The sequence below is a fragment of the Colletotrichum gloeosporioides genome, assembly GCF_011800055.1.
Source record: "Colletotrichum gloeosporioides strain Lc1 chromosome Unknown consensus_10, whole genome shotgun sequence".
Taxonomy (NCBI): Eukaryota; Fungi; Ascomycota; class Sordariomycetes; order Glomerellales; family Glomerellaceae; genus Colletotrichum; species Colletotrichum gloeosporioides.
The window spans coordinates 520,202-547,417 of NW_025544655.1; the positions used below are offsets into that span (position 1 = coordinate 520,202).

A 27,216-nucleotide genomic window follows, 5' to 3' on the forward strand; every position below is an offset into this window, starting at 1 on the left:
GCTGACAAGGGCCGGCTTCCTTCGATTGGCCTGGCGGAGGGATGGATGGCCCCAAAAGGTGGTGAACCCAAGATATCAGAGTTGCCGTCCTGTGCCGGCTTGGACGCTTGGTATCGCGATATGCGGTGCCATGTCAGTTTCGGTCTGCAGCGTGGCCCGGCTGACACTGTCTTTCGCTGCAGCAAGTGTGCCACCTCGTAGCTTTGGCAGCCATGGCAATGAATGACAGACCCCGCGCCGTGACTCGACTCGACTCAAGCCGTTGGATTAAGGTAACCCAAGGGACGCGTTGGTGGCTTGATGTCTGAGACTGAGATGCGGTCTTGTGCGAGGTGAGGCCAGGCCTGGAGGCTACTGCATAGTAAGGCTAAGGCACCCCTACAGAGTACTTCGTGGGGCATCATGGTACCGCACATCTGTTGTTGTGGCCAGTGTTGTTGTCTCAACTGCTGAATCTGTATCTGTAGCAGCAATCAGTGTGTCTCTTCTTACCTTGCCGCCGTGTATCCGCAAGATGTAATTATGAGCGACGCAAGTATCTCCACCGCGGTTGCGTTGTGCAAATCTACCTGGAATAGCGACGGGATCCAGATAGACAGACAGCCACAGAAGGTGCCCGTCGGCGGTGGTCAGCGAGATTCCGCCAGCCGCGTCTCCACCGTCCCGTCCCATCCCTTCCCACTCCTACGGCGCAGCACCCTGCAGAAGCCCAAGAAGCCCACGGCGAACGAGCCAGTGACATTCACCCGCCAATCCAGCGTCGGCTTGTCGTCATTTCCGCCCTGCATGTCCCGAGCCAGTCGCATCCCACTGATACAGCACTCCAGTTAACGACGTGGACCTGCCCAAGGGCTTCCGCCTGCCTGGCCTTGGCTTCCCCTATTCTGTCGCCCGTCTCCTCCTTGCTTCCACCCAAAGTCCCAGAGTTCCGCTCCTCCTCCCCAAGAACCGAGCTGACACCCCCCCTCCAACCACCAACCACCCCCAAAAGGCGCCCAAGGCCAAGGGAGGGAGCCAAACCCAAAAAAGGGTGGGATTTCTGGGCATCGCCAGACCTTCGGCTTTGTCGGCTGCCCGTCTATCTGTGTCTGTGTGGATTGTTTTCCTGTGCATTGCCATCCCATCCCATCCCCCGAGCGGCTTCAGGTGCTCACGAGAGCGAGGCGCGCGTTGCCCTACCTGACCTATCCGGAAAGCTAATCAAGGTACCGTTGGCACCTACCTGAGAGGGCTCTAGACTCGAGCTAACGTGCCTTACTTTCCGTCGCAAGTAAGCAACCGTCCCAGGTACTAGCGTCCCTTTTGCCGATTTCGGCACCGTACACGAATTACACGAATACTCGTTCACAGGCGACAGGAAACAGCTCAACAACAGCTTCAGCTCAATATTCGTTGCTTTCCGCTATCAATCTATCAAGCTGTCCTGGCAATTGCTTCTTGGATGCTTGTCCATGCCCAGAGCCGCATTTAAATGAGATCGGCCAGTGATAATGACTCTTTTACCCACGCGCCCCTGGGCGGGTGGTTCGCTCTGCCCCCACTGTTTCCGCCGCCTCTGCCTTGATGAACCAGTGAAGCTCCTATTTGTGACTGGCTGTGCTGTAGACTGTGACGTCCTCGATCCAAAGTTGGCATCATGTAAGCAGCTTTTTCGCCAGAATGATTGCTGCCCCAGTTGTCGAATCCCAGACCGGATGGACCTGGAATTTCTGGAAACGCACCTGGCAGGCCCATAAAAAATAAACGTTGGTGGGCGCGTGCCGTTCGCCGTCCGCCGTCTCAGAGTTGAGAATCCAGACCGATTAAAACGGTACGTATCGGTGATTATCTAACACTGCTTGGACTCCGTTCGGTGTATACGTACCCCAGGCAGGCAGGCCTCACCTCAGAATCATCCCAATCACTCCGGTCCATCCAGAGTTCTAGACGGCATCAATCATCTTCCTTTTCTTCGCCCATCACCACACTTCAACCCCGGTCTGGGAGCGGTGATTGTGTGCCCCAACCCCGGCCCTCCCACTTTCCCATCCCGCGATGGCACCTAAAAAAACACTGTATCTGACCCCGTCTCCTTATTAACTGGCCCCGTTTCGCTACCAGTCAGCCCCTGCCATCCGGTCGCACCAGGATGAATCAGGGCCCAGGCTTACGCGGCTGCCAAGGGGCCCTCCCAAGACAAGCTCAGTTCGGACGGAGACCAGGGCCAAGTACCTTTCTGGCGGAGCCAAGACCATGGAATCGACAAGAGAGCCCGCCCACCGCTCGCTACTTACCGCGCATTGCCGTCAGTGCCAGTGCCACATCTGCTCTTCCAGCACTCTGTCCCAGACCTGCCAGAGGGGCGTCCTCCACCGCACGCGTTGTCGTCAGTGCAAGACCAGAGATGAGGATAGATGATGACAGTGGCAGCAGTGGTGCCCACGGTAGAGTGAAGGCCCGCTGCCTTTATTTATCGGAGGACGGCCCTTCTGGACGCGGGGCGACTGGCGAGTTGGGACGGGAAACCTCAAACAGCAAGCAAGCAGCACGACGGACGCAGAGTAATTAAGGCATTTACGGATATCGTACGGGCCTTTTCGAGGTAGAGTGCGTGCTGCAATCAGATCCAACGGCCCAAACGGCGGGCGGCAGCTTCTGCTTCAAGCCAGTAACGGCGGGTAAGATGGGCAGGTAGCTCAATGTACATCACACACACACATCGCACGCTATCGGCATCCGCATCACCCCCCAAAAGGCCTCGTAGCATGGCCGGTAGCTTCAAGACTACGGCTATTCGGATGGTGTTGAAGCATCGAGACTGGAGCAGACGGCCAGAGTTTGCGGCGTAATAACCCCCAAACGCCGCGTCCCCTGGAGCTTGATGGCCGGCGAGCCGTGATGCTGCTCATCTGTGACCATCTCTAACCCATCGGGATGAGTTGACCTGACTCTGAGTCTGTGGCTGGGCTACTGCTGCGTACGTCGTCCGCGTGTGCTCATGCTCCCTCTCCACGTAAGTCAACGGAAGTAAGGCACGAGAGCAGCAGTTTATGAGGTTTGATTCACCACCTTACCCCTACCTGAGCTGGCCATCGTCGCGGGGCCGGGTTTGAGCCTACGTGTTTTCGTAATTTGCTCTTCCTGCCGTCGAGATGAGCCGTAGAAATTGCCATGCAGCATCTGGCGACAGTCACCACCAGAAAAGCACCGTAGCTTTCGTACTTACGGACAGCCAAGTACAGGGAGTGACTGAAAGACAGAGCAGAGCAGAGCAGAGCGGCAGCAAGGAGCCAGAGGCAAATGCCGCCAGCCGAAACGTCATTGATGCCAAGCACGGAAGCGAGAAAGATGCCCGTTTGAGTATCTCGGCTTCCTCTCGTTCCTCTTCTTGTCCTTCCCCCCCCCTCCCCTCTCTCGCCCACGGTGCCTCCACCAGGGGAACCACCACCAAGCAAACCAACCCACGTCGTGACCAGCACCCTCGTCGGGGCCCCTCTTCTTTTTTCCCACATCAATTCCCACTCACTTTTCTACCGTTGCTTTCTCTGCTGCTCTGCCACTCCAGTCCTTCTCTCTCCACACGTTTTTGGTCGTTCCTGTCCTTCCCTCCCAATCCTTATTTTTGCCCACCCCCCCTGCTGCCAGGCTCTTCCTTCTCCTGGGTTTCGACATTAACATTGGTGCATCGGATTTAGGTACTGCCTTGCAACGCCGCGATCCGAAGTCTTGGGTTCATTTGTCCCTGTTCCACTGAACAAACACCCTTTGCTGTCACCCTCGCCTCCTGTCTCCCGTCAGCAACCTGCCTACCTATCTACCTACCTGCCTGCACTCTGCACCTGCAGCTCCCGATCGGCTCTTATTTTTCCTCCTTCACCCCCTCGAGCTCACTCACCCTCCCGACGCTCTGCCTCTCGTTTGGACCTCTTCTTCTTTTTTCCTTTCCGGCATTTTCGACAGATACAACACACAGTCATTTCTTCCGCTCGTCGCTTGTTGGTCCGATTTTTTAAGCTCGACAACTTACGCACGCCCGTTTTGAACGCCAAACTCCCCACGCCCGGGACCGATCTGCGTCGTGAAACTTGGACAGTCGTCAGCCATTACCACCCCCTTCGCAGCCAGGGTTTAGCACTTTGCGGCGGACACACGGCCTATAAACAAAATAACATTTCGACCTTCCGACGAACGAGAAACGACCCAACTCTCTCGACATTTACGAGCAACTGAAAAACACACCGAAGAAATGGCCGACAACTTCAAGAGCGAGGCCCGGCGGAGTGAGGAGGGCCATGGTCTCCTCAACGGCGATGAGAAGCGCGTCGAGGAGAGCTACGATCTCGAGGCCGCCCCAAGCCCTGCTACCGAACAGCAGGCACAAGAAGACAAGACCAACAACAACAACAACCCCGTCGAGTACACTATTTCGCCAAATGTCAAGTACGCCTGGTTGTGCGCCTACTTTTTCTTCAGCTTGATTTTGACTCTCTACAACAAGCTGGTCCTAGGATTCGTACGTGGCTTCCTCGATTCCCTCTCAGTCTTGGCAAAGCTTCCGTGGGCGGGAGCTCTGCCAAGATGAGATGCATCATTCACCAACTCTCACAAAAAAGGCATTCACTGACTTTCTGCCCAGTTCCCCTTCCCATGGCTTCTCACTTGCATCCACGCCACGTGCGCGAGCTTGGGATGCTTTGGTCTGTTGAAGGGAGGCTACTTCACCATGTCCCACCTGGGACGTCGTGAGAACCTCATCCTCCTGGCGTTTTCCCTTCTCTTCACCACCAACATCGCCGTCTCCAACCTTTCGCTGTAAGCATCCAGATTCCTCCCGGGCACGCCGCGCGGCGTCTCGCGGGATCCCGCTGGTTCCGCCTGTGGATGAGGCGGGGCCAAGCCTTCATGCCAGCATCATGCTAACTCACCTGAACAGTGCCATGGTATCGGTAGCATTCTACCAGGTCCTCAGAACCACCGTGCCGGTCTTCACTGTCGGTATCTACCGCACGATCTTTGGCCGCACCTACGAGAACATGACCTATCTCACTCTTGTCCCCGTCATGATCGGTGCTGCCCTGACGACAGTCGGCGAGTACACCTTCACCGATCTTGGGTTCCTGCTCACCTTTGCTGGTGTCATGCTTGCTGCGGTTAAGGTATGTTAATTTTGGTTCGCCAATCACCCGCCCATCATCCGAGCTTTTTGAGTGGTCGAGTCGTGCGCGGAGAGTGGCTGTTCCAATTGGACCCGTCGTCCCCGCCGCCTCTGAAACCCGATGGCCAAACCTTCAGCCCATTTACAGTTTACTTTCATGCATGAAATGAGGCGCTGACGAACACTTCTACAGACCGTTGCGACTAACCGCATTATGACCGGCCCCCTGGCCCTGCCCGCCATGGAGGTTCTGCTACGCATGTCGCCTTTCGCGGCTATGCAGTCCCTGGCCTGTGCCGTGGCCGCTGGCGAGCTGACCAAGCTTCGCGATATGGTCGTTGGAGGCGAGCTCGGCTTTGCTACGTTCATCGCCATCGCTGGCAACGGCGCCCTCGCGTTCGCCCTCAATGTCGCCTCTTTCCAGACGAACAAGGTCGCTGGTGCCCTCACCATCAGTGTGTGCGGTAACCTCAAGCAGTGCCTCACTGTCCTCCTCGGCATCGTCGCTTTCGACAGCGTCGAGGTCCACCTCTTCAACGGCACCGGCATGCTCATGACGATGCTCGGTGCTGCGTGGTACAGCAAGGTCGAGCTGGACCGCAAGGCCCGCAAATAAACGACTCGCCTCATTAGGCGACGAGTGCGCTGCAATGCGCGTGTAACGAATATCAGTAACGGCCGAAAAGCATAGAGTCGAACGCCAGGCAGAGCCGGGTCAAGTCGGCGAGGACGTGGGCACGAGGCGTTTGGGTGGAATTATCGACACCGAATTCCAATCGGCAACTTCGACGTCCTGCAGGGCTTGACGATGGCAAGAGCTGCGTCTCCCGAGGACAGGATGCATGGACAAAGTCACGCCGGCGCAAGCCGAGTCGAGGCTGCCGCAGCCTACGACGCTAATCTGAGCCGCCCACCTTCCTGAAAAGCCGTCAAAAGTGTACGATGGATAGAAGCAGGCTCCGTCAAACAAGCATGCATGCGCATCCACAGGGTTGCGCATCAATTATATACCCTTCGCATGGAGTAAAGGAAACGGGCATAAACACGGAATTGTTCTTTTTTATTTTCTTCTTTTCTTCGGTGGGGATTCTTCGTTTTCCAAACCAACTTCATTTGTCTTCTAGAACCTTTTTCTAAAGCCCCAAGTCAAGACAAGACATTGGTAGTAATTCAAACTTACCATTTCACAATGCAGGTCTTTCCACGCGTGATCTTGTCAGTGACTGAGGGAGCTACCTGAGTGCCAATCTAAAAGACGCGGCATGATGAATCCAGACCGGGCGACGGCGGATGACATGTCATCAACCCCACGTGCGGGTGTCGTTGAAGTGGTGTGGTCGGGTGAAGTGAGCCGCCCCGGTCCGGCCGCGCCCCCCCTCACTCACCCTTCCAACCTGCAGACGTCGGTCGGCGTTGGAGCTGATTGCTGATGGTGTCATGTGAACCTAGTTAGACCACACCCTCCTTTCGGGACGCGGCTGAGGGAAGGGAATCCAAAAACCTTAAAAACCCTCACCTCATCGCCTGGACATTTTCTTTTGATGAGTGAGAACCACCACCACCCCCTTCCGCTTCACCCCGAAATGCAGCGCGCACCTGCGACTGCCGTAATATGACGACTGCTATTGACGTCGGTGCCGACGAGACGCGCAAGGTCGCTGCGTTCCTTGCGCGGTGCGGGTTGAGCGCGGAGGAGACGGTGCCGCGGATGCACGAGTTCGCGAGGGGGCTGTTCCCCGCGTGCGAGGTTGTGGTGGCGCCGTTTCAGGGGTATTGTTCCTATACGCTCCTGCTTGTTCCCTTGGGGGAGGACGGGGAGGAGAGGCGGGATTCGGGGTGTGAGGTTGGCGATGAGAGGTTGGTGCAGTTCAGGCCGAGGAAGCATGGTATTGACGTCGGGATGTGCGGGGAGGCGAGGAAGATTCTGGGGGCGGCGGTTGGGGTGCCGGTTGTGGAGGAGCTGGGTGTCGTTGAGGGCGAGTTGGTTGGGTATGTTGTTGAACGGGTCGGTGGTGTTTCTCTTACGGAGTTGAGGAGGGGGGATGGTGATGATGGGTTGAGGGTGGAGAGGCGGAGGAGGGTTGTGAAGGACCTCGCGGGGATGTTTGCGGATTCGTGGAGGGGGAGGAGGGGTGCGGCGGCGGTGGTGAAGGGGAAGATTGGTGGGAGCTTGCGGTGGAGGTTGGATGTTATGGCGAAGGGGCTGCCGGGAGAGTTGAGGGGTGTTGTGAGGAGGGTTATGAGGGAGATGGATGACGTTGAGGGGGTGGGGTGGGTTGTTACCCATGGAGATCTCGTGTCTGACAACATCATGGTGAAGGACGACGGAGGCGTGGTTGGGCTTATTGACTGGGCCGAGGCGGAGTGGTTGCCTTTTGGAGTGGGGATGTACGGGCTTGAAGAGGTTCTCGGGGAAGATGTCATTATTGATGAGGAGACTGGCAGGAGTAGATTTGAATATTACCCCGAAGCCAGAGAACTGAGAGACCTCTTTTGGGAGGAAGTTGGAAGAGCTGTTGGTGATGAGGACGTTTTGAAGAGGGCGAAATGGGCCCAGGTCTTGGGCGTGCTGCTATGGAGAGGCATTGCGTTTGATGATGGGGACTTGGGAAGAGTTGTGGATGAGAGTGACTGGTGGGACTTGCAGAGGTTGAGGACTTGGTTGTTTGATGAGAGGGGATTGGGAATGAAGGAGAGGTGGTGGGAGAGGGCCTGGAGGGGCGTGATGGAGTTGATGAGCTGCCTGTGATGAAGTCATGAGAAACGGCCATGAATAATGAAGCGTATATATGAATAATACTAGAGATAACGAACAGAGAGGAAAGCCATCCGTTTGAGGTCGACTCGTACTAAACTACTCACTGAAATTAGAACATTTTTTTCGGCTTCCCAGAAGAAACCACACAAACGACACGGATGTTGCTCTGTGCCTGCTTGGAAGCTTCGTGGGATGTTTTGGCGTCTCTTTATGGCTGAACATGAATGCCTTCAGAAGACCGGCTGCACGCTTCCAGTCACTGCCAGCACCTCTAGCATAAAAGTATCGTTCAGCAGTCATGAGACCCCCTCGTCAACCAGCGAATTCGCTGTATCAGCCGAAGCATGTTCCCAGAGTACTTGCGAGCCTTACGAGAAGCTAGTAACGCCGTTACTGTGATAATTGATATTTGAGACTCTTTCGGTAATGATTGTTTTTGTTCCTCTCCCTCTTCAGATTATTCATATTTCGATGACACATTGTTGACGAACTGTGAAGAGTGCTCGTTGGCTTAGCCATTGCAGTTGCAGCGTGTATCAGACACCCTTCGACATATCTAGATACTGGCACATATCTGGAGGTTGATGGAGCGATTCAAGAACGATTGTTGCCGAAGCTTTCCAAAAGTCTCGGGGGCTTTTCTTTAGACTAAAAGTCACATGGTCTTGGCGATGAAGCCTTCGAGCCTAACAACTCGCACCCTAAGCTGTCATCGCTCATCTTTGCATGGACGATGGCTCCTTGTTCTCAACAGCCAGTCTAGAAATATAGTATGCCTACAAGTTGCTGGAAAAACACCTGCCATGCCACCGGAGTTGGCCGTGGTGATGCGTGTAACACACCCACTCGGTGTCGCGTGCGTCTTTCCTTGCGATAGCCAAGCTATACAATCTATAGCAGCTTTCTGCACTTCGAGATATTGGTGAAGGTATACTAGACGCAATCAATGATGCATGATCCCTTCATGCTGTGATAGCTTAAATTATGGGCTTGGCCTGAGTCGTTCTCGGTGCTGCCGATGTTGGCTCTATAAATAGATAAAGTAGCAGCCAGTGCTCATGTATAAGAGCAGCGCTTGAATCTCACCCCTTTCACTTATGAATACGTTTAAATAAATTGTATTCATTTCGTTGCATCTTCTAAATCCAGCAGCGCTGTCGTGGGCGGGCGTGTGATTTAGGAATTGTAAGCACGGTTTGCTGGGGCCTTCACATTCACAAAACGTTCGCCAATGAAGTCGATGACTGGAGAGATATTCTCATTTGGGATCAAAATGCTATCATCTACAAAAAAGAAAATACGCCGAAATGGGTTCATCGTGTTCTCTGTATCCTTCCAAACTTTACATGATATAGTCTATGAAACAGTAAAGGAGTGATCCTTATCTTCCTTCCATGTTACTCGTCTGAGTCCATATCTGCTTCTGCTTCGTAAAACGTGCAAGAGCGTAGAAGCTGTTCTAGGCTTTCCCGGCCCCTTGAGAATACAGTCTAGCTCCCCTCCTCGCGTACATTATCATACATGATGCCCTCCCTATTATTCGTTGTTCGTGTGACGCTGCTTAACTGCTGTTCCTTCTTGAAGACATGAGATTTACCTCGATCTAAGCGCGGTCACACCGCCTTTGGTTACAAATCGAGGACAATATGGGCAGACTCGGCCAGAAAGATGGCACCGATGGATGCAAGACTGATGAGAAGCACGTTCGCGATTGGCCTTGTCTCCCATCGGATCATCAAAGCGTACGTAGGCACACGTATCCGGCCGTCACGCTTTTCGATTCTGACAAATAAGTTTTCGTAGAGACCAAAGAGGCAGTTATAGCATGACCAGCACATGTGTTCGGGGTTCCCCAAGGCCGCCGTGAGCGCCTCATCGCGGGCGGCATTCTTGACGAGAGCTTCGGTGGTTGGCAAGCTGTCGAGGTTGGGCACACTGATGTCGTGTAGTGCCACTCGGTAGACTGTCGGCTTTTGTAATTTGATATACGTTTGGAAGAATCTTCCAAATCGAGTGAGAGTCTGTTGGTAGGTGCCACGAAGTGTTTTGGCAAAAGTCCGTGAGTCTTTGTCTGCCGGTATGGGGACTGTGAAAGCAGGTGTGGTCCCGAGTCCCGGGGACTCGAGAAGAACAAGACAAGAGAGTGTGTGTCTCTGTTGAGTGCGTGAGTGCGTATCTCGTGTTTGTGTGAGGCACCAGTGTTGGTCATGCAGGTAAGAGATCTGCATGATGAGCAGTTCAGATTGAACCCACGAGATTGATATTCGTTTAAAGTGAGGAAGTTTCATAGACCACTCGAGACGGCACACAGTAGATAAATCCAGTAACAGCACTTTGCTGATTTTAATTCATATGGTGCTATTATGAGTATGAACACGTCATGGAACCTGTGAAGCTCCTCCTCAAAGCCCCCTCCTCCAGCCCCAACAAGCGGCTTGACGACTGCAAGCGATTGCACAAATGGGTTAGAGTCCATTCTTAGATTTGGTGGCGCTGCGTTTGTGCAGCCGCGACAGTGCCTCCGCACGACTCTGACACACTTACTGCGGCCGCGGGCAATGTGCAAGGGAATCGTGACATCAATGGACGGGTTTCGAGGAAACGCTGCTAGCCCAAAAGGCCCAAGAGAATGCACCCTCTTCTATTTTTTTCTGGGAGGCTCAGCCGACCCTCAGTATCTACGATGCAAGGCTACTAAGCTCATGAGGATCGCAGAGCACTAGTGATCCTTCTCTGAGTGCTGTCTTCAACCAATCGGAGGTCAATCATAAGCTGGAACACTGTTCGTTGGTGAACGATGGCCAATTGTTCGAAATGTGCGTGCATGTGAGCCTGTTCAGCGGAAGAAGTGCTCGCACTATGGTTCATTCAGAATAGCTCCAATCATTGAAATAATGAAAACTACATTTCATCCTCTAGTTCGACGCCTCTCAAAGCTCAATACTGGCCATGGGACTGAAACTGGATAAGCACCTGTTATTTCTGATCATCACACACAGCATCGCGATGCTTAGTAGGCATCTATCAAAGTATAAACAGAGTTTCATAGGGTGGCGCAAACCTCCACAAACTGGATGTGGCTGGGCCCAAAAGGTAGAAGATGAATGCGCATTTGTTAAATGAGGGTAACCTTAACCTCCTTGAAGCTGATGGTGACGCACCTTGAGATAACTAACTTAGTAGGTCCAATGACACTGCCTTGGTGTGACTAATCTTCATGAATATCTCTTACATCATATCATAGCTTAGCCGGCGTTGCAAAGCTGTCCAATTCGATATTCAAAACAGTTGTCATACGTGAAAACGTAAAGTAGAAGCCCTGATTATTCAGTATTAGTCTTCGAGATATCGACAATGGAACCTTACCTGGAGGGTAATGAGTTCAACAATCTCACGGTCCGAAAGCTCGGCCTTCGCGCCCGCAAACACCTTATCATCCACCTCAGGGCTCTCGATGACAGCCTCAAGGAACACCAGCAGCGCCCTCTCCTTCTGCGTAAACAGATCCTTCAATTTTTCAAAACTCTCCTGTCCTGCTAAGAAGCCCCTCTGCTTTCCAGCCTGAATGAGAACCTCGCGCTGCGCGTCGGTAACGCCCTCCTTGGTCGACACCGGGACATGGTGCGAGAATTCGTACGTCGACCTGAACTTTGCCGTGCTGAGAAGAATCGCCAGTTCTCGGTTCTTGTTGGAGAGTTCCAGGTTTTTGAATTGAGCTGCGCCGATGCTGCCCCAGTGCTTCGCCGTGGTCGGGGCGTGGGCGAATTGCTTGAGGACGTTGAGGCCCTTGGCTTGAGGGTCGGGATACGGAAGGCGTGCCATGTTTTTGTGTAAGTTTTTTGATAGAGCAAGTAAACATGCAAATTGAAGAACTCAGAGGGTTTACAAGAACAGTTGCGCGGTGGTTGTGTTTAGTAAACCACTTGAAGTGTGTAAGCCAGGCCCCGAGCCCGAGTGCCTCGGCAGCCCCACTATTTACCGTTGATCTCCGCACGAGCTTCGGACCTCGGCTCCGAGTGGGGCCGCCGGGTTTCGATGAAGACGGAGTTCGACACTCGCGGGAAGTCCGCAATGCTCGCCGCATGTCATATCTTGCGGCGAATATGGGAGAATTATTGTTCGCAATTGAGATCCCGGGGAGTTTCGTTAAGTTCTATTGCTTGCACTGGCAGCCGCAGCCGTAGTGTTCACATAAGACCTAACATGGCGAAGATTTGGTAATGTCCTATGCCATGGCAGTAAGCATTATGATCGTATTCCGTATCTTCGCGCCAGCTGTCGTAGTTCATTTGCAGCATTGCTTCTCTCCAAGTGGTCGTTCAGCGTATAAACAAGCTCAACCAAATCTTAGTCATAACGCAATTTCCTACATCCTTCTTTCAATAGTCGTGCTTGAGTCGATCGTACCTTGAAACTGGACCAACCACTTACAGTTTTGTCCGATATCATCTTTGACTTTTTAATCAAATGGCAGCATTTAGTATTCAACGTGATAGGTACGAATAAGCGGCCAACAGAAATGCCGACCGATGGCAGAGGCAGCCGTTGTGCTCAGCTGATGATGAAGCATATTGTACGTTCCACTTGTGACGGAATACAAACGTGTCCGCAACTCATAAGGCTAGATATTGAACTGGACTGATCCAAATGATATTGGCTTTGATCTTGTTCATGTTTTAAAACGATGCGATTTGAAATAATTCGTATACTTGTCAATGGCTGAAGGTCATCTATCCTGCTTCAGTGGTGCCCCGTTGTGGCAGGGCTTCAGTGCGCGGGGTGATCAAACTTTGGAGTAGAATTTGAAGTAGAGCATGAGCTTTAGTTTAAAGACATTTTCCTGTATCTTCACTTGCGTTGATTGTTACGTTGCAAACGAAGTCACTCTCAGTCGTGGCAACTTACCAAATGCTTTCAAGCTTTTTGAAGCCTTTCAAAGATTTCTAGTTGATGGATCAGATCTGAGAACCCTTGATTCACGGTTATGGGTAGCAATCTGTATCTGCTGGCGGCTTCGGTGAGATCTGATAGCCTCAAATCTTAAAAGATAACGGATTCACAAGGTTGTGCATTCGCAAAGCTTGCATGATATCATTTAATTCTATGAGGAGCGGAGTAGTTACTTCACCAGCATTATTTCGGAGGTACCTTTCAAATGGCGCCAACTCGCCTCGATAAGTTCATGGGCCTGATCCAGTCTGTTCAACCTCACACGACGCAGCTGTCTTCAGGCAGAGGACGACGGCTTCTTCGTCTTCTGCCTCCACCATATCGATCTTCACAAGCCCGTAAGAGGGATTCGTTGAGACGCGCGACATAAGAGTAGGCAATGCAATGCCTCGCATTTGTCACAGCCCATCACATACCAGTCTCCACCGATGGACGTATCAATCGAACGAGGCTCTAAGAAACCAAGACCATCGCCGATGTTCCTGCCAAGATGTGCCGAAATTGAACTGATCAGGAACGCGGTCCATGAAGAGGTGGAGCTAGATGATCTACCTATGCCGTATGTCGACGGGCGTGAAAGGTTTCCTGATATGACAAGTATTAGTATCAATGCCATTAAGAGACACTGTGGGGACGAAGGAGTCGCCAAAGTGGATCAAGTGAGCGGGAAAGGCGGGACATCGGAACCACTGGACATAGGTCTTGGAACCCGGCGAGGATCATGCGTCCGCTGCAGCCGATGTTTGGTTGAGGGCCCATAAGCTGACTGAGGCTCTCGGGTTGTTTCGTGGCGATCCTCCAGATGGAAAGAGGACAATCGCAGACAGCCCCAAGGCAAAGTTGGCCTGGCTGATGGAGAACGCAGCACGCGAGACATTACCCGGGAGGAAAGGTCACGACTGAGTCAAGCGCGGGGAGCAGCTGCAAGGCTCGCGGGGGAAATAGGCTGTGTCTGAGCTGACTGAGCGAACTAGTGGCTCGAAAAGAAAAATGGTTGGGAGTGAGACCTGCATTCAACAATGAAGGCATGAGATTCCTGTCATTGATGCAGCTGTTGGCTTCCTTGGCCAGCGTTTGGATCCAATTAGTCAACAGGTAGGATTGATGTGCCTCGGTGAGGGATTTTCTATGACTGGCGTTATTGGATTTCCCAAGCAACCCGAAGGCAGCTAACAGGCGAGGTGTTGGCGATGACGCAAGGCGAGAAAAGGTGATCCGAGAGGAAGCGGCACGGAAAGCAGAAGAGCAGAGGTTGGGCAGGGAACAGAGCACAGGAGGCGAAGAGGAAAGAGTACGTACCGTCGGATCCATCACAGCGCACAGACACAGATTAAAGTAAGGTCGGTGCACGCACTGGCGCACAGTCCTCGGGCTTGAGATGGCACGATGGCGCTACAGGTGGGAAACACGAGGTGGCTGCTAATGGCAGATGTCACGCACTTTCACGGCAGTCTTCGAGAAACATCGGAAGAAACTGCGTCGTGGCTGGTGAGAAGGAATCGGGCGCTGATGTTGGTGCACCATAACGCGAAAACGTAGAGTTTAAAACGCTAAAGAGGTTGGAGTTTAGGGCGAGGGGGCATTGTGCCGGGAGGGGCTATGGGGCCGCGGATACCTTACGCTATGGGGATGGTGATGGGGCATTCCAGGAGGGCCATCACGATCTGCGGTGACAGTTGGATGCAAATCCCCCGCCAGTAATCCCCGCCGAGTCTTATGCTTATTCTGTCCACACGACGTTTTGTTTCCTCTGTTCGCCCCAGGTCTGTTGCTCGTATAAGCAATTTGGACATGCAGCCCAGTGCGTTGTGCATGGCAGGAAAAGCACATCTTGTTCGATGTGCATGTGGCTTGCATAAAAGGCGTCTGGAGTCCAGATGCTTTTCCCTCTCACTGCAGAGCGCGGTCAACGGCGAACCGCTGGTCTTTGGGGGCCGAAAAGACATGCACGCACAAAACACAGAGAGAGGTCGGGAAGCATGAGATGGGATGGATGTCGCATGAGAACCGGGACAGCAGGATGCATGGTTGAGATGGCAACCACCACCTCGCTCAGCTCAACCTCTCTCTCTTTCCCACGTCCTCTATTCCTTTGCCCCTCTCCTCCCGCCGTGGTATTCTCTCCTCATCCTCGCCCATCCCGCCCTTCTGGTTCGCTCGCTCCAACTTTCCCAGCTTTCTCTCCGGCCTGTTCGTCACTTCTCACAGGCTATTCCCGCCTTGGTTCCAATATTCATGTCTTCCCCACACCTCCAGTCCGTCTTCCCACGCACACCATCACGCCCACACCGACAACCGTAGGCGCCACAACCCACATTGCCCGCCCTTGTCCCCTTGCCCGGCGTCGTTCTCTGCATATCCAACCTGCAGCCAGTTCCTGATCCTACCTTGCCCTAGGCATCTGTGCCGCTCCCGACGAAGCCATCATCGCACCAGCCATCGAAAGTCCGCTCAAAGTCTGCCACGCCGCCCCGCCCCGCCATGCGTGCTGTCGCTCTTCCTGTTCGGAGAAACTTGGCCACAACAACTGACTCTGTCGATGGTCTCGACCAACTAGCCAATATGCCACCGCAGTCTTGTCAAGTACCCTCCGGATATGAGATGTGAACATTCGGGTGTCGAGCCTTGCCGTGGACAACATATTCAAGTGCGCAACTAAGACAATGCAGGTCTTGAAGCGGGCACGAACGCTGCGCAACTTCAAGAGATCATAAGAGCATCGCCCGCGGAGGAACCGCAGACACGGCACCGCACACACGCAGGCCTCACGAGACGAAAAGGCATGGCATGCAAGGCCGTAGTCTCAAGGTTCTCCCTGTTCGCTGACCGTCAGCAGCCTAGGCCGCGCACCTCGCCTTGAACATCAGCACCATGTTGTGGTGCCACCAACCCGCAGCTTATTCGTGTAACTTGCAAGGACTCGAGAGCTCTGCCGCGACAACCCTTTCGTGCGCTGGCCGCAATCGAGCTCCAGCATCTCACCAGTCGAGTCATCCATTTTTCTAAAGCTCGTCGACCAACATACGTCCAACATTCCCGATCCAGCATGGCGCGTTCCGCCCGCCAGGCCCCATCTGCCCACTTTGGAGTCGCCGGCTTCTTGGGTCCTTGCCTTAGCTGCCCTACCGGGACTCTCATCCGGCGAGCTATTGGCAAGTGCTGCTGTCCCTGTTAGCAAACACCACATGAATCCACGGCGACCAGGGCTAGCTCGGGCAACCAAGCATGCCCCGCGGGAAACTGCGAGGAGCCAGGGCGATCGCTGGTGATGCTCAGGCAACAACGGCAATTCTGAACTCTGCCGAGAACTCGCATGTCAACCGACAGACGCGTCGGATTATCGGCTAACACGCGAGTGCGCCAGTCTTGGCTGCGTCTGGTCGGAAAGCCTTCGACTGTCATCTCACCCATCTTCAAGCTGACATCACCAGCCACATCTGGGGTCCCGAAGTGGAATGGGAAGCACAACTTGGAGCCTCTGTTGACTGCCGGACTCTACGTGCTTTCCGCCGCTGGCCTGGTTACCATGTTCGCGGCTCGTCCACAAAGTTTGGCGCCCACAACAAATCAAGTTTTGTACCTCGTCCGCTCCTGGTTCACCTCACTGGTTGGACGCGTTCCTGTACACCAAGGTTTAGACTGCAGCATCATGCGTTTCTTCATTGGTCGGCTCCCGTGAGCTGCAGATCCTTGGCCGTGCCACGACCTGGACACGAGCCCTCCTCTACACACATCAAGCATAGTTCGCTGTCCAACGACGGAAATCGTTGTAGCTCACTCCAACTGCCTCATATCCAGATGGCAAGTCTAACAGACATATGCAGCTAGAAAAAGATTGACAGCTTCGGCTCAATGCTATCAAGAAATACGAATGAGCCGCGTCCCTAAAGCGTCAATTTCATTTCGACGACTTGGATCCGTGAAGAACCAAGGCTGTAGCCCACGAATAACGCTTGCCATTGAACTTACACACTTGACGGTGACAAGGAGGGGCAGGGTGATCGCTGGCAAACATCACCGTCACGCTTCTGCAGTGCTGCCTTGCCAGCATCTTCAGCTTGCTGGTCAGACAGGTTTAGCAAAAAGCCCTGGCAAAGCAGCATGGCCTCTCTGTCGCAGCCTGCAGCGATTCCTATGACCACGATTGGGCTGAGTGACCCCGGAAAGCTCACCACATAAGAGACAATTATATTAACTACACATACGCAGTTGTGTGTCATTGTGAAGGCCGGCCGTGCCCGACAACAAGCGGCCAGTCATGGAGACCTGCACGTTCGAGTATCGCGTCCGCCTCAACGCCTAGGCGGCATCATTGACAGGGGCCAGGGCGGTCTGCCTAGTCTCTGCAAATCCGACGCCATCGGCCCTGTTCAGCTACCTCGGTCTCTCTCATTCGCTGTTGCCATCGAACAAGCTACCAGTCTGACTGTCAATCTGACATGGGTAATGCTGAACCTTGTCAAGCCTTGTTGTCGTCGTCCAACCTCTTCTCTTACTTGCAGTGGCGCTACGCACACCGGATGGCGTATGGCTTGTGTTCTGCGTGTTGGTCAATCCAACTGTGTCGCCATTCGGCCGAGACTGTTTCGTTCATCTGTTCACACCATGGACATCTCTGCATAACTCACGCAACGAGGCCCCTCTCCAGCCGCGCATGGAGCTCTAGACTCTCTCACACTGCTGGTCTGCATTTCCAAGATCGCCTTTCCTCGTATCACAGACTTGGCAACTATTCCCTGTCCCTCCACCCATCGTCTCTTTCATGGGTCAGACCGTGGCCTGTCTGCTGTCCACATGGCCCAAGACCAATGCAAGCCGCTGTGGAGATCGACGAGAGCTGTTGGTCGACCAAAAGATGTCATCGCGACCTCCGCATTTTCTCACATCCTTTCCTGCTCGTCTGCAGGTAGGAAGCAGAAGGCCCGGGCAGTCCGGCCTTCTGGCCCTTCCCAAGATATAAGCATACCAGCCATCCTGCTTTCCTCGACCATTTCCGTGTGAACTCTCCATCCTCTTGCAGCTCTCTCCAGCCTCTCTCCATCTCCTAGCCAACCATCTCGTTGTGCTATCAAGTAACTCGTTCGTTAAGGTTACTTAAGAGACTCTCGCTCAAGTCGCAAACCTTGCTTCCTCCTACCATCGTTTTAAGGAGTATCTCTCGTTGATTACTCTCAACCCCAACCCGCCCCAACCCCAACCATGAAGTACACTTCTGCCCTCCTGGCTTTGGCTGCCACCGCCATCGCCACCGGCGACGACCATGACCACGGCAAGGACAAGACGAAGACGATCACAACAGTGACCGAGACAACAATCACAACTTTGTGTCCTACGACCAAGACCCACTACGGTCCCGGAACCACCTACTATGAAACCGAGACTGTGACTTCAACCATTGTCACAAAGGTCCCGACTGTGATCATCGAGACCGTCCCGGGCCCTACCGACTACGCCACCGAGACAGATGTCTCTTGGACTACGTACACCTCATACTGCCCAATCACTAAGACTGTGACTGGAGACGGGCACACTTACGTCACAACCGTGACTGAGCTGAGCACCATCACCGAGAAGGTCCCCACAAAGGTCTACGAGACTGTTCCCGGTCCTACTGCCGTCGTCACTGCCACAGACCACCAGTTAACTACGCTAACCTCCTTGTGTCCTGTGGTACGTTAAATCAACTCTAGGAGCCTGCTTACAGTCTGCTAACAACTCTATAGACCAAGACCATCACTGAGGAAGGACACACTTACACCATCACCACCACCGAGCTCTCCACAATCGTTACCCAGGTTCCTACCAAGGTCTACGAGACTGAGAAGCTTCCTGATGTGACCAAGACGGAGAAAGAGGTGGATTATGTGACAATAACCAGCTTGTGTCCAGTCACTGAAACCAAGGTTGTTGATGGTCACACCCAGACAATTGTCTACACCACGACAAGCACCATTGTGACCAAGGCTCAGACCACCGTCGACGTCTACACCACTCTCAAGACCACCAAGCATGTTGAGACTGAGGTCTACGAGACAATCACCAAGCCCGAGACCACCTACAAGACCATTGAGCACGGCGAGACCATCTGGGTGACCAGCACGGACACCAAGAAGATCTACGTGACGGCCGTGAAGACCATCACTGAGGTCTACCCCGAGACCAAGACGAAGCACATTGATGTCACGATTCCCGTCACAGTCGGCGGCGAGTCCGTTGTCACTCAAAAGTCCTGGGTCTATGTCACTGTCTCCGGCACTGTCCACCAGACTCTGACTCAGGCCCCCTCGACTGTCGTCGTCCCGACCACCAGCGCCGTCACCCTTCCAGGAACTACCGTCGCGTCTACTGCGCCCGCGGTTGTTCCGACGGCTGCTGCCAACGCCCAGAAGGCCCCTGCTGCGGCCTTCTTGGCTGGTCTCTTCGGCGCCGTTGCTCTGCTCTGAGTTGGACGAGCTTGAGCTTCAGATGAGCCAATTTGGCCGTCTATTCCTTTCAATTCTATATACGCCCTCTGCATGCCGAAAGGCGATTGTGGAGAGAATTTTCTTCAACGAATGACCTTTATGATTAATTCCAACGATATATCACGGCTACGACAGCATCACGGATATGGCATATACCCAATACACTCTTTAACGACGGAAAATGGCGGAGGCTCACGGTCGAACGGCGATTTAGGCGATTTATGGCATTGGGAAGGATGTATAATTCTTAAGCAACAACAGGTCTTACGGCAGCCCCTTGTCATGAGAGCCACGAGCAGTAGTAGACCATAATCATATTCTTGTATATACCTAGATGAAGGCAGAGATTGGAGACCGGGCGCAAGGCTCTGGGACTAATGGAATAATGACACGAAATACCCTGGTACTATCTTCATTGTGCCTGAAATCTCTTCCTGAGCGTCTAGTTCATCCGTTCAAATGAAGGGGGTCGGCCACTTGTCCCAGCGGCTAGGCTTCCTTCCCCAGAAACCATCAACAGCCTTCCCGATGGGAAAGGTTCACAGCATATGCGCCTTCCTCATGTTGACGTTCTTCTCCTCTCTTGGTAGCAACCTCGATTCTAAGCATTCCAATATGGTGAGCGCTTTACGTAATTGGCAGAAGGTTCTCTCTGGCGTATTTTCCCCTGCCTGGACGCAGGCAAACCAGCATCACGCTCTCGAAGCTCGTTGAAGCACCGCATCTCGATCAACAAATTACAAAAACGCTCATCCGCTGTCAGTCGAGGATGCTCCCAGACCAGTTGATGCGTTGGCCGCCGATCGGAGCGATGTCACCTCGTGTAAGTCGAGCGGGGGCGGGATGCGGATGCAACATCGGGGCTTTTGCATTGCTGGCCGGGCTTCACGCTGTTGGGTCGGGCTCGGGCTCAGTTCTTGGCGTATGTCTAATCAATAATTGGAAGGTAAGCCGCATTGAAAATTGATGTCATGTTCCCTTTTTGAGAGGAGGGGAGGTGAGATTGGGATGGAGGTTCCACCCCTTTTGGGTGAGCTGCATAGAAGCAATTGGTTCTGGGCGCCCTGTCAGTCATTTTCTATGCGAAATTGAAGTCTCTTTGGGGTTGAACCAGAGGATTAGGATTTATGGGAAAGTTTCTGTTTGGTTCGGCGATCTTTGCGGGGGAGTGCGTGTGTGACTGGCCAGTGGTTGACGCCGTTGGAAGCGTAGGTGAGACTCTCGCTAAGGGTTCCGATGTGAAGATGTCAGTTTCTGGTCGTATCCGCGAGAGTCGAAGTTACCATATTTAAGAAACGCATGCCGGGAATCAAGTGTGGGAAGTGTCGAGATCTGAAGTTGGCAGCGGTCTTCACGAAAAGCAGCGCTGGGGGTCCAACTCAAACTATATAAATCATACTTCTTTGACTGGAATTAACCAAAGCAATCAAACACATCCATGACAGGAGAGATAGAGAGTGAAGAACAGTAATTTTCCCGCGCTTATCCCAGTCAGCAATTGTCCGAGGCTGCGATGGTTTGGTATGGTATCAATCCACCTCCTCTTGGTGTCTTTCATGTCTAAGGTGATTCTTATTAGTATGAATAGATTCACAACAGATGCTGGGGTGATAGCGCAAGGCTCACTATAATCTCGACGATCTATGCGAGTACTGACATAACCACATGGTGCAGGGACCCTTATATAGTAACATAGTTAAAGTGGCCATCAGATTGTTAGTGATCCTCCATGTTGAACTCCTTTTGTGTCACTCAAGTAGTCGAATCTGACCCAATCTGAACGCAAGTCACAAGAGAGACTCGCGCCTGATTGGTTTGTGTGTTCCTGACGCAAATTCTGAAATCAGACGATAAATCTTTCACTGATCGTTGAGAAATGTGCTTCTACATGCCAAACGAATGTCGCCAGTGTCGTTGGTTCTTGATCCTCGAACAGATTGGACGACTTATCACGTTCGAGTCTGTTTCTATATCATACGCGACGGTGTGCAAGTGTTGGCCACGCAGTATGCGCCCTTCGTCGTCTTTCATCGTCGCAATTGGTCGTGGATTACCGTGGCATGAATGAGCTGACAATGGTGTATGTGGCTCCCCGGTAGAGAAGCAATGAATGGGCTTCTTCCAGACAAGAAAACCTCTCAGTAGAAGTACGATGGTCTCCACCGCGTGAGTCACAGAAGTTCATTGCGTATCGTACTCAGATGGAATCATTTCTTGCTTGGCTCAGGGGAGCTTAAACGCTCACTAGCTGATTATATCTGACAGACGCAGTCACATACGACGCCGCAGGATTAATGATTACACAAATTTCGCAGCGGTCATCTCTTGCATGTTCTGTCAAGAATTCAGTGGACTCATCATATGTTGGCGTCAGCGCTCAGTGAGAGAACGTCTCAGTGCCCATGATGCTCGACGTAGAAAGCAGTTGTCATGCACCCACTGCTATTGTTTCGATCCCCTCTCAGTGTATTCGCACAGTCAGTGCAAGTAAGTGCTGGGCAACACCCAGGCTTCACGCGGACTACATGGCCCCTGAGTTGCTCCAACTAGACCTTTATGCAGTCCCCTCAGTTCCCAAACGCCACTTCCGCTGGTTTCGGGTCTTCATTTGCAGAGCCTTGGCATCACACTCAGCGTTTGATACTTATTGCGGGATGGCCATGGGCTCTCAAGCATGCTGACATCACTTCATCGGGATACCTCGAAGCGCCTACATAAAGCACCCAGGTCCGATTCCTAACTCAACAGCAATGAGCTGAGCCTTGTGTTTGCCCGGCTCACAAGGAAATATGAGAGGCTATTCAATGACTGGAATTAAGCAAGCCTGCTGAGTTGAGACATATCACAACACAGATTGGAAGCCCTGCTGTCATCATTTCTCGACTCTAGTGTTTCTCATCTGTATTATATACAGCCTGATTATTCTGGTCTATATTGAATGCTTCCCTTGGTACTACGTCGGGCGTCAAGTGCGTCGGGTGGCGTTATTTCAAATCCATAGTGCAAGGCCACAAACACCAAACACAAGATGAGTAGATGAAGTCATTCGTCCTCCCCTTTATCACTGGACCATGGATGCTCCTTATTCCACGGTGAATGTATTCGCCAACACCCTTTACGTACTTGCCAAATAGCAGCCCACCTGGTCGCCGCTGACGTCCGTACCTCCTCCCCTTGTTTATGAGTGCCAATGACCGCAATGCTCTTGACAATCTGATGGCGCCGACACCCATGTCCAGTTCCTCTAAACTGACACAAGCAAGGGCCGGGCACGACGAAGGGGATGCTAGGTAACTTTTCCAGAGAAAATGTCTCCATTCGTCTTCGCCCTGGCCAGTGGCTTTCGGCAGCTTTGGTACGGCGTCTTCGTTTACCTTAGCTTTTCCAAGAATGCCCAACGATATGAAACTCCGCGGGAGCTAATGTGGGCTGGATGCCACTGGGAGTTCGTCGTAGGGCCCATGACGTCGGCTTTGAGGAAAGATACCCCGTCTTGGAGAAACTCGCAGGAGAACGTTAAGGTATGGTGAATTTTGATCCCAAACAAATCGAAAAGTTGAAGCTCGATTGACGTGACCAGTCCGTAGGTAAGGATCCCGGCTTGTATTAACGGCGCACAGTGGCCACCAATCTGATTTCTCCTACACTCTTTGCGAAAATCCAGGACGACACTTAGGATCCGTGTTGTCCCAGACATTGATAGTGTTTACTCTCTTTTTGGACACTCCAAAACCCACAGACTAGCTGCTGAGGTTTTTCCGCTCAACTGCTGCAAGTGGTGAATGACAAGGCGTAAGAAGTTTGTCTTCTCTGGGATTTTCTCGAGAAATTTGCTGACGACCTCCGGGGAAGGTGTCTCCTTCACGGCTTGGTAGAGCTGGACAAGAGGTGCGATATCATTGCCGTAGGCGAGTTCAAGCTATGTTGCGGATACCCAACCTGTCCTATGGGTGCCATAGGCAGCGTGTGCCAGCTTTGAGGGAGTCTCCTAGACTGAATTTAGCAATTGAACAAGTAGCAAAAGCCAACAGGACTTACAAGGTCGTGCGTTAGTTAGCATATTCTCCAAGGCTCCTTGTCGTCCCTGTCGTCCCTGTCGTCCTTGTCGTCTTTGTCGTCCTCGTTGTGATCCACAGAGCGCAGCTTCTAGTTGCAGACGATGGCCTTATTTCTTGTCTAGAGAGCGTTAGACACTTCAGCTTGGTTGTTGGTAAATTCACTGACGGCCACATTGTCACCTTCTTTGAATTCCATAAACTTGAGAGATATTGTATGGGCGCATGCTGTATCGGTCGTTCCTTCTTCGGTCCTGGTTCTCTTGTTCTTTAGAAGGTTCTTCTTCGTGCAACCGGCGTCTTGCGTGCCTCGTAGCTCAACTATCGGCATGAAAACACGCAGCTCGTCGCAGTGTAGACGAGTAGTGACGTGCGAGTTGGTGTGTTCTGTCACGTAGGGTCGCAGATGGAACAATGAAGTGAACTTGACTCAGATGAGAGACTCAGTGATGCTCTTCCTTGGCCTCAAAGATGAGGCAGCCGCTGGTAGTGGTCGCCTTGTGGGTGAAGAGTAAGACGACGGGCTGTCTGCTGCCTTTTGGTCAAGCGCCCGCGCATAAAGCAGAACAGACTACTGAAAAAGTATCAGAAAGGAACCCACAATTAAATTGAGGTTATCACGCGAGGAACGAAGTCTGACGAGGGAAGCTACCCTGTGAGGGAAGCCGCCATACAAGGAAAGAGGTCTGATGAGAGAACCTTCCCTATCAGGAAAGCCATCCTGCATGGGAAGCCATCCTGCAGATGAAGTTGCTCTGCAATGGGGATTTCTCTGGAAACGATATATCGACCGCAAGTGAGGGAGTATAATGAGTATAATGAGCGGCACGTAGGTGTCTATGGGAAGACGTATGGCTGCGTTTGCGGCTGCCAGAAGTCCCTATGGGTAAGGCAGTGGCAGATGGTGCTAATGGACTTGATCGGTGCCAGATATGCCTCGTCATAGTTGGACTAGTATCAATCCGGAGTGGAAGGAGCGAGGCGAAGGATATTCTGGGAGGGTAGGAGCGTTTCAGAAGGTGCTGGGACGGAAACCTTGAGGTCTGGGAGGTGACTAGAGCGGCGCTACGGTAGTTGCCTTGAGGAAAGAACAGGGTTGAAACTCTGGTACTATCAGTGATGGAGAGAATGAAGTTGAAGGGCATATGAATCTTCTCCGTATGTTGTTGGATTGCACTTTTGTTGATCTTTCTTGTTGTTGCACCCTTTGTGTTGTTGATTGTCTCGTAAGCAGGATGCATATTGATCGTCATCGCAAAAACCTGTGTATTTGAACCGGCAATGTAGAAGAGTTCTTGCGCAACATGTATTCAAGCAAAGACTCTAGTTGTGTTACCAGTCTGGACTGCTCTTTTTGGTTATCAACTGCACTACAAACAGTCTATTATTCTAGTAATTTTGGATGTTTTGTCCTGACTACGTTTCAGAGTAGCCAGAACTGCTTAATATCGTTTTAAATCTACAGCGGCTTAGGGAAGCCCTTTCCACTCATGCTAAATAGCAGCCCACCTGGTCGCCGCCGACGTTGGCCCCTCCTCCCCTTGGTCATAAGTGACGGTGATCGCAGTACTCTTTACAATCTGATGCTCCCCATGATTATGGTACGTCCCGCCGTGGTGGCGGTGTTGATGTTGACGGTGATGCTGGCGGTGATGGTTATGGTGGTGTTCCGACTCCTCCTGACTGTAGCCGCCACTCCTTCGATCGGACGAAGCGCTCGCGGAGCGCTTGTCCGGATGCACAATAGTTTCTTCGCTTTCGTCTTTGGCGTGTATGGTGAATCCATACGCATCGACCTTCTTCCGATGTTTGCTCCGAAGCTCGATCGCGTCCTGCTGTTTCTGTGTGCTTTGCTTGCTGTAGTCTTCGTACTGTCGGTTGCTTGAGCTCTTGTCGGTGCGCCAGATTGGGCGGCCTTTGAACATCTCGAGAAGGGGACCGAGGATCGGGATGCAGGCTGCGATGATGATAAGATTACCCTCGATGCTGTTCGTCATTGTGGTAAGCTAGCTGAAGACTCAGGGGCAGATGCCGGGAAAACTTACGATGTCCAGTACAGAGGTTCGCATAATTCATCTGGAAGCACCATTAGATCCGAACTCTTCAACAAAACTTCGCTTAGCTTACAGCTAACGTCCTCACTCAAGAATTGAGGTATGCCCGTCGTCTTCACAATGCCAACACAACCCGATCTGTCACATATCAGCCAGAGCACCGACCATTCGGAGGTACGGACTTACATCACTCCCATGCCCAGGGCAATCGTGAGACCAATCTTCTTCTTCATGGACATTTGAAGCCTCCAAAGCACAACAGCGGGATAAATGGCCAGGTAAAAGTCGAGGAACGCGGACCATGCTAAACACCATCAGCTTCTTTGTCCCTACTACCGCACAATACCATCCCGACTTACAACTCGCCCAAAACGCCAAACCTTCAATGACCTTTGGCCTGACGCAGTTCCTAGGCATATCAAAGTTCCAGGCAGCCCTTGGAGGTGAGCACTGCAGTATCAGCGTCATCACCGTGACGGTGAGTGATATGACGCAGCCGATACTGAGGGCCCACAAGATCCGGAGGTGCAGTTTGCCAGGCGCGAGAAGGCGTGAGAGAAGACAGACGACTGCCAACTTGGGGAAGCCGAGTGTCTCGATTCCTGGCACGTATGCAGCGATCATCCATCTCATAACCTCTTGCTGGTGTTCCTTGTCGAGAGTGTTCCAGTGTTGCCCGTTGCCCCAATGGACTGATAAGATGACTAGTGTGTTTGAACAGACCGCGCAAATCTGTTGCCGTGTGAGTCTGTGCAGTTTAGATGATAGTGAGTGGAGGAGTAGACTTACAGCCGAGAGAATGATCCAGTAGTCGTCGCTCATGAGCTTGTTGTATACCGCGAGTCGAACGAATAGCCGGGCGGCCACGAATAGGAGACTCAGTCCTGTGAAGGCCCAGCAGGCCGCGATGATTAGGGGTCCTTTGTCTTCCATGGTTCTTCCAAGCGCAAATGAAGATGCTTCCGACGTATGTGGAAAGCATGGAACGACACGACGGATGCGAGAGGAAATATGAATGCTGCAGCAGATGCCGAGTCTCGCGCAATGCCGGAAGCTGACGCCTCTCCCGGCGGGCGGATCCCCGAAATTTGACATTGTTTGAGGATGCTTCGCCGTTGGTGCTGAACTGATCCCTCGGCGTGTTTGTCGAAGTTGCGGCTGAACGGGACGGCGAAGACAGTGCTAAATCGAGGACCCAGATACCGGGTGAAGATCTTTATGTTCCGAAACCCCGGTGACGGACAAACATAGAACATCGTGAGCGTGTCTCTGGCATTTTAAAAAAATTGGTAGATTTGTCCTACACACTATTGGTGTTGAAGAAGCTCTTGGCTGGGAGATCAATGTTCTAGACCACACTGTGAGTGAGTTCGCGGAAGCGGCGTCGAGATGTTTGTGGTGTCTATGCAACGGGTGAGGCTGGAGACTAATTCGTAAGAGGCAACTTAGATGTCAGCCGTCTTGATAGCTGATCTTCGTCTATTTTACCCAATTGAACGTCAACGAGCAAACAACGTGTGGTCAGGGTGCAACGACCCCAGCTCCAACGCATGTGCAACAACCCCGGTACCAACGGCTTTTCGTCCTCTTTATGGACTGAACCCCATAGCTACGGCCAATGCAGTCAAGAACCGCACAACCCACCTGTCAGCGTGAACAGGGTCTCGTCGTGTCGGCATACCGCTTCCAGGTGACAAACATTAAAGTGGGAGAGGAACTTCTGCGACCCTTGCCTGTCACACGAAGACGTCTGAGGGGTAGTATGTCATTCCTCATGAGACGTTCCTGGTGTCTGTCATAT

General features: G+C 52.6%; 5 protein-coding genes across 5 annotated transcripts; 3 read left to right on the plus strand and 2 right to left on the minus strand.

Moving 5' to 3' along the window:
• Positions 1-4,225: 4,225 nt before the first annotated feature.
• On the plus strand, positions 4,226-5,750 carry GCG54_00006689 (uncharacterized protein; the record flags this gene model as incomplete). Its single annotated transcript, XM_045406688.1, has 4 exons — positions 4,226-4,492; positions 4,616-4,791; positions 4,913-5,135; positions 5,328-5,750. The coding sequence occupies 4 exons, from the start codon at positions 4,226-4,228 to the stop codon at positions 5,748-5,750; spliced, it is 1,089 nt and encodes a 362-aa protein (XP_045269940.1).
• Positions 5,751-6,746: 996 nt separating this feature from the next.
• Positions 6,747-7,883, plus strand: GCG54_00006690 (uncharacterized protein; the record flags this gene model as incomplete). Its single annotated transcript, XM_045406689.1, has 1 exon — positions 6,747-7,883. One exon carries the CDS (start codon positions 6,747-6,749, stop codon positions 7,881-7,883), a length of 1,137 nt encoding a protein of 378 aa, XP_045269941.1.
• Positions 7,884-11,130: 3,247 nt separating this feature from the next.
• Positions 11,131-11,714, minus strand: GCG54_00006691 (uncharacterized protein; the record flags this gene model as incomplete). The annotated part of the gene is made up of 2 exons (XM_045406690.1): positions 11,131-11,211; positions 11,259-11,714. 2 exons carry the CDS (start codon positions 11,712-11,714, stop codon positions 11,131-11,133), a joined length of 537 nt encoding a protein of 178 aa, XP_045269942.1.
• A 6,327-nt stretch (positions 11,715-18,041) lies between these two features.
• GCG54_00006692 (uncharacterized protein) lies at positions 18,042-19,285 on the plus strand (the record flags this gene model as incomplete). Its single annotated transcript, XM_045406691.1, has 2 exons — positions 18,042-18,512; positions 18,566-19,285. 2 exons carry the CDS (start codon positions 18,042-18,044, stop codon positions 19,283-19,285), a joined length of 1,191 nt encoding a protein of 396 aa, XP_045269943.1.
• Positions 19,286-24,854: 5,569 nt separating this feature from the next.
• On the minus strand, positions 24,855-26,348 carry GCG54_00006693 (uncharacterized protein; the record flags this gene model as incomplete). The annotated part of the gene is made up of 6 exons (XM_045406692.1): positions 24,855-25,347; positions 25,407-25,437; positions 25,489-25,553; positions 25,602-25,719; positions 25,775-26,147; positions 26,205-26,348. The coding sequence occupies 6 exons, from the start codon at positions 26,346-26,348 to the stop codon at positions 24,855-24,857; spliced, it is 1,224 nt and encodes a 407-aa protein (XP_045269944.1).
• Positions 26,349-27,216: the final 868 nt, after the last annotated feature.